Source organism: Lepidochelys olivacea (assembly GCF_965140295.1).
Source record: "Lepidochelys olivacea isolate rLepOli2 genome assembly, chromosome: 2".
Taxonomy (NCBI): Eukaryota; Metazoa; Chordata; order Testudines; family Cheloniidae; genus Lepidochelys; species Lepidochelys olivacea.
In genome coordinates, this window is record NC_140412.1 from 149,545,680 (window position 1) to 149,557,527 (window position 11,848).

The 11,848-nt window shown below is 39.2% G+C and overlaps 1 protein-coding gene across 3 annotated transcripts; it reads right to left on the reverse strand.

Annotated features, from left to right (window-relative positions):
- Positions 1-921: 921 nt before the first annotated feature.
- On the reverse strand, positions 922-11,502 carry IRX4 (iroquois homeobox 4). 3 transcript variants are annotated; one of them, XM_084621054.1, is made up of 6 exons: positions 11,366-11,502; positions 5,938-6,003; positions 4,944-5,195; positions 3,794-3,900; positions 2,000-2,313; positions 922-1,710 (listed from the first exon to the last, which is right to left on the reverse strand). In XM_084621054.1, the coding sequence occupies exons 2-6, from the start codon at positions 5,980-5,982 to the stop codon at positions 983-985; spliced, it is 1,446 nt and encodes a 481-aa protein (XP_084477180.1). In that variant the 5' UTR covers positions 5,983-6,003; positions 11,366-11,502; the 3' UTR covers positions 922-982. The 3 variants fall into 3 exon arrangements, with proteins under 3 accessions (XP_084477180.1, XP_084477178.1, XP_084477179.1); XM_084621052.1 differs by having other exon boundaries at positions 5,938-6,096; XM_084621053.1 differs by lacking the exon at positions 11,366-11,502 and adding an exon at positions 6,903-6,995 and having other exon boundaries at positions 5,938-6,096.
- Positions 11,503-11,848: the final 346 nt, after the last annotated feature.

The following is an 11,848-nucleotide window of genomic DNA, read 5'->3' on the forward strand; positions in this document are numbered from 1 at the left end:
CTCGGGTGACAACTGTCAAACTCAACAAATGTAATGATGGATGGCCCTGTGTTTCTCTAGCAGAGAAGGGCTCTTGAGACTGGACATCCATATTCCAGTGTAACACACAGTATTCATTAACACGACGTTCTTTAACAGAGTACAACCAGGTAAATGTAGTGTTGTACTTAAAAGCATAACAATAACTATCTGTTTAAAGGCGAAATCTTAGACCGTTATTTGCTCAAGGATCTCCGAGTTTAGAACCTCCTGGATTCCTTCACATACACAGAAAGAGAAAAAAATAAGGCCCAATGAAAAAGTATCAATATTTATGATTTAAATAAATTTGTTTGCAGTTATGCTAATGATTTATTGACATTTTCATGAACTTTTTCTAGTATTAATGCAATCATCTTGACATTTCTTTAAATTACTGGAACATCTATGAACACATTCTAAAACTGGAACATATTTATTTTGTAATGCAAAACGCCACCACTAATTTTTACTTCTGAAACAGACAATTTATTGGAGTGAACATACTTTTTAAACATGTTTGTCAAGGTAAATTTGTGCAATAGTGTAAACCTTGTATAAGTGCCGTTTGTGAATTATATGATAACAATGAAATCAGAAGGAAAAAATCTGAAAAGTCTTTATAACTAATATTGGCATGCCTTAAATTAAATATCTGAATTTAAATTTCTCGTTTGTAAACTTTTGGATGTAAACTTTTAAGTACGCCTACACTATAGTACGTGCTTTTAGACATGGAGTTAAATTATTTTTACGACATTGATCCCTTAAAGTCGCTGCCAACAGAAATTCTTCAAAACAGCAATGAGTAAAGTCTCCCCGTTTAATTAAGCAAACTGAACGTTAAATCGTTATCTTTGTTATTTTTAAAAAAAATTATATTTAAATTTAAATTCTTCCAAATCTCTTTTCAGTGTATCCCACTCTTCAGGTGTTAGAAAGTTCTTTGCCACTTGGGATGTTGTTAAGAACAAAACATTTTGCTTCCTGATTTGGGAAATGCAAGAAATTCTTTATTTGAGTCCTGGTGGGATAAGTTTGACAGTTGGCCTTTGAGCACGTTAGTACTGTTCCCAATTGAGCGTCCTAAAGATCCCGTTTCCAGAATAGCCCCTTTGGTGGTAGCCCAGGAAACTGTTGTGTTGCTCAAAGCTTGGTTCAAAGTACTGTGTCTGAATATGGGGTCATGAAACACCCCATCCACCCAGTTCCTGAGATTGGTGACTGGGGAATCCTGATGTCTGTCAATGACACTAACAGGAGCAGAAACTGCAACGGAGGAGGAGACTCCTTGGCGTTTCAGCATGCAGGAAGGATACTCAGTTTGGTTTAGAGAAGTGGCAGTGTGAGCTAAGGACCAAATCCTGGGTTTTGTCTCCAATATTTGTTGCCCCTGCTGAAAACACATTTTGGACTCACAGCTTCTCTGTCTTACATTGGTTAAGTCTTGCTCACATTCGTCCACCACATTCTTGAGACAGTTTTTAGCCCTCTCCAGGTCTTCTTCAATGGTGGCCGCCGGGATCGGCTTCTTTAGAGAAGGCTCCTTGCAATGATTAGTAGCACTTATCTGGTTGCTCTCCAGGTGCTGGAAGGGCTGTTTCAATTCGCATTCTGAGCTCTCCGACTCAATGGGGTCAAAGTCATCCAAATCACTCAGTTCCAGCTCTTTTTCTTCTTTGCTAGTGGCCTCTGCAGGAATGGGAAAACAGTAAACCATACGGAATAAATAGCACCGCAGTGCTTCTTTAAAGTAATAGCATCTCTAAAGATCCGAAGTACTGTTTAAAAGGGTGTTCCTAATAAAGACTACAACTGCAATTCTGTAGGTATGTTTCTAGGCTATGTGCAATTCATACGTATATCCTACCCACTCATGCAACAACATTCATGATAAAAACAGTCAAAGGGGAAACTGAAAACTGATCTGGCTACTCTAGAATTCTGCTTGTTAATTGTAAATGTATATATAATAAGATACCATCGTTTTTCTCGTTCTTCATATTGTCTTCCTGTGACTCTTCCTCCTCTTCCTCTTCGTAGGATCTCTTCTCATCGGAACACTTGTTCCTTGGAGGCCAGGTCATCTTGTTCTCCTTTTTCAGCCTCCTCCTGGCATTGGCGAACCAGGTGGAGACCTGGGTGAGGGTCATTTTGGTGATGATGGCCAGCATGATCTTCTCGCCCTTGGTGGGGTAGGGGTTCTTCCTGTGCTCCTGCAGCCAGGCCTTCAGCGTACTGGTGGTTTCACGAGTTGCGTTTTTTCTTCGGGTGCCTCCGTCCATGGTGCCATATCTGTAGTTCACAAGACATAAATCACACCATATGAAGATCATGTCAAAGATACAGCGAGGTGGTCTTTGGGCACCTGATCCAAAGCCCACTGAAGCCAAAAGAAAGATACATGGGGCTTGGATCAGGTCCTAGGAGAGACCATTAGTGGTACCTTCTTCTAGCACTAATCAGTGTGGAAGAATACTGTATCAAAACCTAAGGGGCCGTAAAAGGCTTTTAGTAATGATTTACCCCAACAATTCAGTAGTAAGAAAGAAGCAATGATAACATACCATTTTAAAATGAGGAGTACTGGGCATACGGAATGTTTTAATTCAATTATACAATAACCTTTGAAGAACAAATAGAAAAGAAAATGTCTGTTTTTATTCAGGTAAATTGCAAAGTCCATTTTAACAACTTGTGTGACAGAAACATCTTAGAAACGCACAGACCCGCACACAAAAGTTCTGCTTTTCAGCTGTTTGATAAATCCTGCTCAAATAAAATAAATTTAAGTGACCTCAGGGTGTAACTGTTAACAGAAATATATTTCCTCCTTATTCCTTTTATTAGTAATCTCTCCTACCCTTTTGTTCCTGAAATTGTAAAAACGTGACGCAGAAGACACTGGACTGCACCTGAATATTTAATGCACATCATCCAGGAAAGGTCATCGGCACCCAGTGGGCTTAAAAGGTTGAGATGGTTTAAGTGGTTTTGTGCTGTTTTAAAACTAATAAACATACCGAAGATAAAAGGGCTGTTCAATTTAAGGCACTATAGGAAAAGCTAATTAATACAAAAAAAAATTGACTAGTGGAAAGTATAGCTCCTTGAAAAGTAAAGGACCAGGTGCTGGGTTGGGAGAACAATGTGTTTAAACATATACTTAGAAAAAGTTTCTACAGAATATGATGAGAGAACCAAGATAAAGTGGTATGATCTCTTCAAGTACTGCCAAGGTATATAGGCCTCATTATTTGAGTTTTTCAAAGCTACTCCCATTTGTTAAAACATTCAGTTTACTACGGTAGAATAATGAAATGGATTGAATTACAAGCAGGAAAGGGGGACGTAGTGTATTTGATACATAGTTTGCTAAAGTCAGAAGTCATTCACAGGGTTACTCATGTAGCCCTGCAACACTGCTCAGTGCTGACAAACAAAAATGTGTGGCTATTTAGCCAGTCCCTCTCTCTCTCCACCGCCCCTCCCCTCCATGTTTAATTTAGAGACTAAGAGTCAACATTCAGAATAAAGCTTTGGTTTTTACTACACTGTTTAAGCAGCCTGCCCAGTAGGTCCCTCTTCAGTCTCCAGGTAATGTACAAATGTAAGGTTTGTCAAAGGACAAAGGTAGGCTTCCATTTTGTCTAATTATTTATATACCTTGATTAATAATTCCTTGTTAAACGGGCACAGTGTTTCACTGTTTAAAATGTCTCCTGCTTAGGAAAAATCACTCTTCGTTACATGTGTTTAATTGTTTGTTTCTTACCTGTCATATTGATACTGACTGAGTGTGTGATCGTAGGGATAGTAGGCAGCCGCCTGGGTAATGCCCGCATGCGCAGATCCAGTCCCATCCTTCGCGTCGAAACTGTTCTGTAACACAAAATCGAGTGTGTCCTTTCACCAATTCCCACTCCCAGGCCCGTCGCCCAGTCTCTCTCCTTAGAAGTAGTTAAGGGAAGTGAATTGACTTGTTACATTTGACCATAAATGTAACACAAATGTTACAATGCTGCTATGGAATATATTGTTTTCCACAGCAGTTTGGTTCCAAAACAATTGCCTCGTATTTGACTATAATTAACCTGTTTCCCTTCTTCTTAACAAGTATTCTCCTAGCCGAAATAACTAAGAAAAGCTTAATTCATAGTTTCTTTCTCTACAGAACCGAGAGCAGATTTCATTTATTAACATTATAAAACAATGACCTAGAAAGTGACAACAAGAGTTTAAACTTTTAATGACATCTTGGCTATTCACAACTATTTCCTTTAATTAATCAGAAATACAATATGCAAAGGAAATGAAAGATGAATGGCAACTTACTGCTGTGGTCTTACAGTAAGATATTTTGGCTGAGGCAAAGGTCTAGAATTTCAGCAGTCAGTGAAATCAATACACACATTAACCCATGCTATAATGATGCCAAAGAAAAAGCTCATTCCAAGGTATATCGATTGTTCTGCACCTCTGTATATGCAACTTTGAACTACCAACCTATCTATATCGTTCATTCTAGTGTCGTTCATCAGATTCACAGAACTGTCTTTTAACTGTAGTATCATGTAACTGTTAAGCATACTTTAATATTAGAGAGAGTTAAAAGGCAGAGCTATGCGTCGATAGTTAGAAAACAGGCTTACGTAAAGAACTACATGTATTTAGATATTTAGTAGAGCTACTTAAACTGGTCTCTGTCCTGAAAACATGACTGACTTAGTATAGCAATCTAAACATAACAGCACGTGAATTTTAGTCTTAGTGAACAGTTCCAATTCAGAAGAGAGGGGAGAGCACAGATTTCCTCTGGGGACTCTAACACGCAAGCCAAGAAGCGAGAAGATATGTTTTCGTTAATCTTTTGAGCTGGGATTTGTTTTACTAATGAGTGACAAGAAGATTCTAGGATTGCTTACCAAAGAATAGAAGGCAGAAGCTTCAGTACCATAGGTAACATAGTTTCCATAGCCCTGGGTACTTGTGTAAGGATTTCCATAGACTCCTAAGGCAGCTGCAGAATTGAGCTCATGTCTGGCTGTGGCTAACAGCCTGCTTTCGTATACAGGACAATAGACTGGGGTCTGAGCCGGGGCTGCAGCGCCTGAATCTGTCAGAGTCCTGCCACTAGACTCACAGCAAGTTGTCAGAGAATTGGTGGTCATCAGGAACTAAGGGAAAAGAGGAAAACTTTTTAAAACCTGCAGCTAAATTTTCACATTTGTTTCCTTTCAAGACAGAGGAAATGAAGGTTTCGGGAAATGTACAGATTAGATATTTTATCAATTAAAAAAGGAAGACAAAACTCTAAGCGTTTAATGAAAATCTCTACAAAGGGGCGGCTACGTCAGGTTTACAGGCTGCTTACATTAAATGCTTTTAAAAGTAACTTTTAAAATGGATTGTACAAAGTGTTGATATCATTTGTCTTCACTTGCAGCACAATGCTCCCCATCTGCGTTTTTAAACCTTTTTTTTCTAAATCACTCATGCATATTTATTTTGACTGCAGATTTGTAACAGCCCTACATACATCTATTATTAACCTGCGGGTTTCAAATATCCCATTATGTTTCTACAATAGATATTTCAGTAATTTCCCTTTTAAGTGTGTAAATAGTAAACCTAATCCGGAAGATAAAATATTATTCCTGGAGTGTTTCCATGCCCCTTCTCCTTTCCTCTCGCCTTCTCCGCCCCTCCAGTCTCCCCATAACACCCTAAATACTGTATGCTCCTTTCATTTTACAAATATGCCCACAAACTTAAATATCTTATAAACAGACTGAGTGCTTAACCAATTTCACGCTTTCACATACTATAAGGGAACACTGCAGCTTTTATCACTGAACGGTAGAAATCAATAATGACTGAAATTCAATCAATTAACGTTTGCGGACAATAGAGTCTTACCTGGGGTGCAGAAGAGTAAGGGTATCCAAACTGAGGATATGACATGGTACAGAGGATCCCAGTTATCTAGAAACAAGGAGAGACGTCTGATCTGCACGCTATTGCAGCCTTGCTCTGCTCTGTTGTACCAATTGATTGGTAACCACAGGTTCCTAGATGCTTATAGGACGAAGCAGAATACCATATTTAATTTACCTACATGAATCTTAAACTTTTTTTAACTGAAAAACATGTATGATGAAAGTAGCATCTTTTCTACAGCTGCAAACTAGAAGTAATTTCTACAAGTGGACTCAGAGATTGACAAACGTGGCGACAGAAATAAATATTTTGCACACACGAAAAAAAAGAAAGAAAAGAAAAGTAGTTTAAACAGGTCAACTCAGATACGCGTTTTATAAGCAGCAGAGACTCTGACTCAATTTGACCAGTCTGCAAGTTTAACATTCATTTTTGGTATGAGTTTATGTTAAGAACATACAAAGCAGAGTTTGGAGAGCACTCAAACATCAGATACTTGAGTTTATAGCATTTTAATATGGTTCTGTAGGACGACTATGAATGGTTTTGATCTCAAGAATCAATATTACACCAACTAAGATTCTTCCCCTTCGTCGCTGAAGGATGGCAAACCCTTTTAATTAGAAATTAATTAATGAGCAGCTGCTTCTTCCCACCCCACCACAATAATTAGTCTCAATTACAAACGAGACGTATGAAGAGACACACGAGTGAGTCTTCATTTAAGATTTAATCAACAGTTAAAATTAGCAGTAACACTGACAATAAACCACATGGCATGCATTTTTGTTTTCTTTGCATCCTTTAGTCCAGATGTGTGATTAAATTTAAAAACACTATAAATATACGTTCCAGGCAATGACAGAAGACATGGGTGTTCACCTCGAAGAGTTTGACCACAGTATCAATATTTGTAATTTTTTTTAGAAAAGTCAACTTTTTACCTTCTTTAGGGCTCGATCCTGCTATATTCATGCATTGAAGTGAATGGGGCAGTAAGGTGCTGAGAGAATGCAGGATCGGATTCGGACAATGCTAGTTTAAGTTGTTGGATGGCGAATTTATCAAAGAACCGTTTGTCGCTATAGGTTACAAAAATTATTTAAAAATTATAGTCAGCAGCTTTTTACCCGATATTCTGGGAAAACTCACACTCATAGCACTCCTGATATCACCTCAACTCTGCCCTTTGAGATTAGTTACTAAAATAGCTTTCTTCAGTGTCTTGGACTCTGTTTGAAGCGTAGCATTCCCCCGTCAGAGGCGGGTGACCTAGAGGATATAACTTAAACGTTATTGTTTGTGTGAGCATGGCAGGTCAAACAATTTTACAAATCAAGGGCCTATTCCTATCCCCTCTGAAGCCAATGGCAAAACTCCCATTGATTTCAATGGCATCAGGATCAGTCCCGTCATTATTTTCAAGCGCTTTGAGACTGTATTTCGTTCATCTCAGTAGCTCCCCCACTATGGATCTGGAGCAGAAAGAGTCTGTTTATACATGAGAAGTATTTTAAATCGCCCTATGGAGCCAAATCCCGCTGTTTCGCTCCTGAGATTATACTCCCGTTTGATTTAGTTGGCGTGTTGCTTGAGTAGGGATTAAAGGCCCAATTCCATGTGGGGCTGACCATCCCCAACTCTCTCTGATTTCGGTAGGAACTGGGGCGCCTTCAGCACCGGACTCCGGGTACCTGGACTGCAGGAGCTGCTCAGAACAGAAAGGCGAAAGGCAGAACCATTTTACCCGCTCTGTGCAGCAGTTTCTGACACCGCCCTACAGTTCTAATAATCCGGTTTGTGAAACTTTATTGTTGGAAGCCCATGCAGAAGAGACTTGTTTACTTTTGACATACTCCTGTCATGGTAAATAAACAGGGGGAAGTAATCTCCTTTCAAAGAATACCGAATCCCCATGATCTGTACAAACTCCTCGATTTACCCAGGCTACCAGTTCCCTCCTTTTTGTGGGGTATAACGGCATCGCAAAGCAGCATTGGGAGTCACCCTGTCGTCACCATAGGCTTTCCTCTCTAAGGAAGTGACCTCTGCTGTGGCTGTAGTAATTGTCAATAATTTATAGGGAGTAAATTGCTAAAACTAAGGCTCCAAAGAACAACAAGCTGCCAGTGTAATGTGGCAGCAAGTTAGCCAGGCATCCGTGAGCCTTTTGGAGGAACTAGAGAACAGCTCGTTGCGCTGGAGCCGTGGCTGATGGTGCAGTGGCGTGCTGCTCCATGGTGTGCAGACTTGCTCGGAGAGATTCCTGGGTTCAGACATGTGAATAGCCCCAGGGTCACACTCTAATTAATGATGATGTTCTCTTCTTCTCCCCAGCTGGAAGACTGCCTCCCAGAAACGAATCTGCCCACTCTGACAGCTCGATTGAGGGTGATTGATGACTATCTGGAGACCACAGTACACATAATACAATATCTGCTGCGTAATTACTTTAATTTACAGATGAAAATACTAGTTGTAGGATTGGGTTAGACTATAACAAGCGGTGTCCTACGGCATCTTAAATAGTTCCCCCAAAACAAATAGATACAGTAAATGCAAATTATTCAGACAGTTTAGTGTCTGTAGCCGGGAGAAATGCTTAAAAAACAGCAGTCAAATGACATTAATACTTGTTTTTGAATTCCGTATTGATTTCTTGAGAGAGTGTGTTTATTCTTTTCTCACCTGCGATGCTAATATCACCTTCTTTCTATGAATAATAATAAACTAGCCAGTGGGGCTTATGCTACAATGAAACTCTTACTTATTCTTTCCAGTTACTCAGCGTTTCCAGAACATAATGGTACTTTTAGTTATTCATTATTACAGATAACACAATGTATAACCTTATAGAGGATTTTGTGAAAAAATAATTGAAAAAATCCGCGAATGTATAAAAATGATCTTCCTTAAGAGATTTGCCCTGTCTTTTGCTTACATAAACCCTGGAATATTACGCATTGGTGCTGGGGAGGAAAACAGCTGCACTTATCTCAAGAGGGGCTCTGTGCAAAGCACTGTAATTAGCTGATAGAGCTGGAGAACTGTTTTGAGAAGCTGTAGCACAATCGCACAGTTTCTCAAACTGCATGTCTTGTCTTTTTCTTTTGATACTACTGGAGACGTCAGCCCAGCAGTGTCACCCACAACACAGCAGGATTGATATTTAGATGAGTCGATTAATCTTTACAATACAAGAGCAGATTCAACATTTATATTCCTTGTCTGTTTATATATCTACAATTGTCTTTCACCACCCTGTCCCAGGCAAATGCACTGATACCCGTTTTTTTGCACTGAAGGCTCCCTTATTAATCACTGCAATACTTTGTAATTTTTTCTAGTCTGCCTGTTATATTACTTTACCCTAACTCAGCATTACACTAGTACCAATCGGTATTCCCAAGAAAACTGTCTTTAACATTTTTTAATAATCTACATCATAAAACGGACAGTTTATAAAAAACTGGCATTACCTTGTCACAAAGTGTTGCTCTTTTGTCACTTACAGTCTACAGATAATGGTTCTTTGTTGATGAGAAACTCAACGAAGTTATATTTCATCATGAATTTCTAGTGCCAGAACACAAACGTGCAATAAGTCCTGCAATGATTTAAAATCTTTGTGGCTCTTGCACATGAACAACATAACACTGTTCAAATCCAAGTAAAGACGATTAATGTTGTGGGCTATATCCTCAAGCATTTGGAAAATGCACGCATTTGGTATGTAATAAAAAATTATTCTTGCAAAGCCCTTTTCTTGTACAAAAAGAGTTAACAGCATTTGAGCAAAATAACCAACCGGAGCTATTTGCTAAGTTAAAGAAAGTAAAACCGTCTAAATCAACATGAAGTGCTGCAGAGTTTCCCAAGATAAAAAAGTGCAGACACAAACATATGTTTGAGAGCCAAAGCTTAATGAAGTATGTCTTAAAGGGTTACTACAAACTGGTTGATTTTTCTTCTTCTCAAAGAAACTGGAGCCAATGTTCAGACAAGTTTTATTATGAAAACATGAAACAAGAAGGAAACATCGTGGTACTTGAACAGGCCACAGCCGGTAAAACAGGGAAGCTCTTCTAAGGCTAAGGCTTTGATGGATGTCTTCAGGGACACGATCTAACCGCCGTTATACAGCTACAGTTTCACTGGGTATATGCCCATTTCCTTCTGTTCTGGAGGTGTCATTGCCCCGCCATTAAATATTTCAGGGCGATGGAATATACTTATGGGCTAAATAGACGTTAATAAGATCTTTCGGTCGCGTTTGCTTTGTTTTCAAGTTAAAGATTTAAACAACCTTGACTCACTGTCTGTCAAAGGTTGTGAAGCTCTACGTGTTGCCCATTTGGGATCTGACATGAAACTGAGGGCAGCCTGCAACATTTTCAAGTGAATTAGCTCCCACAAAGTCGGTATTGACATTAAATAGGTAGACTTTGTAAAAAGTGTATCTGAAGTGTAATTACATATACTGCAGTCTAAATCAAGGGACAGTGAGTTTTTCATATCTCTTGTACATACATATCTATAAGCCCTCACTATGATCTGTGATTTCTAGAGTTATGATGACATACACAGTGATTGCCTAAAAGGGCATCTCTAATATTAATTTACCCAGGTTACAAGTACATGTAAAACCAGTTGCTTAAACGTATCCACTTGGAACACTTTTATTTATAGTCTTTACTTAAATCCCCTTGACAATCTAGATCAATGGAAGAAGGATCACATTCTCACACTAGTCTTTGTATTTATTAACTTTTAACACTTAAGAACTCGAGCCAAGATACACACACGCACGTTTTCAGCATCCAGGAGCAGCTGAAACAGAACATCAGCACTCGCTGAACGGTTGGATGGACTCTATTGTACAATAACATTTCTATGCTCTGTAGATTGCGCAAAGACTACAGCCACTATTGCATTAGCAAAGCGAAGATCACACAAGATTTTTCTTTTCATTTTCCAAAGTGCCTCAGGTTCCGAGGCATTCAAACGCTCCCTTCTTTCCCTCTTCGAGCTGCTGGCAATGAACAGCTTTACAATACTTCAATGTGCAGATAAAACTTTCTTACTGCAAGATCAAATTGGATTCCTTTCAAAGTTTGACCTTAAATCCCGAAATTTTAACTCAGTGCCCTCCCTCAACATACACTAATATCCACACCCCTTTCCCAAGAAATAACATGCATACTAAATTATATTTGTACTCTGTCCTAGGTAAAGACTGCACAAAGCCAAATGATTTATCACAGGTAGTTTCTCTTCTGCCTAGCAGTTAGTTTTCAGCTGGCTTGCTGGTGAAGCAGACTCTGAGGGGAAAAAAGAAGAAGAAGAAGAAGAAGAAGAAGAAGAAGAAGAAAGCCCTATCATCAAAACAAGCAGAAGGTTTCTTTACCTGAGATCACGCCAGGCTTCGACTAAAATCTTCTAGCGAGAGCTTTTCCATTGCAGGGGATCTCGTCTCTTGTCTGCAGTGACTCACTTTGCAGAGAGCTATAGAGAACTAATGTAGACATTTCTCAGTGTATAATACCTGACTGGAGTGGAATAGTGCTTTCAGTCCCTAGGCGCCACAATCACTTCACTAACCCCCTGTACTAGAGTGACGTTCAAGTGAATAGCTTCACTGATCACACTCTTTCCTACTGATTAACACTTTCCAACACGACCAGACACTCAAGTTTCAACTTTTCCTTTGAAAACGGATCCAAGCATTCCTTGATTCCTCGAGTTATAAAAGCTGCTTATGGCGAGAGGGACACCATAATTAATAGCAGGTTAGTAAAATTAGTGCTGCCACTCCAAATGTTGTCCTTGTTGCAAACAATAATTGCATTGATTCTGAAAGGACACGACTGTCCTCCATTTAACCTAATGA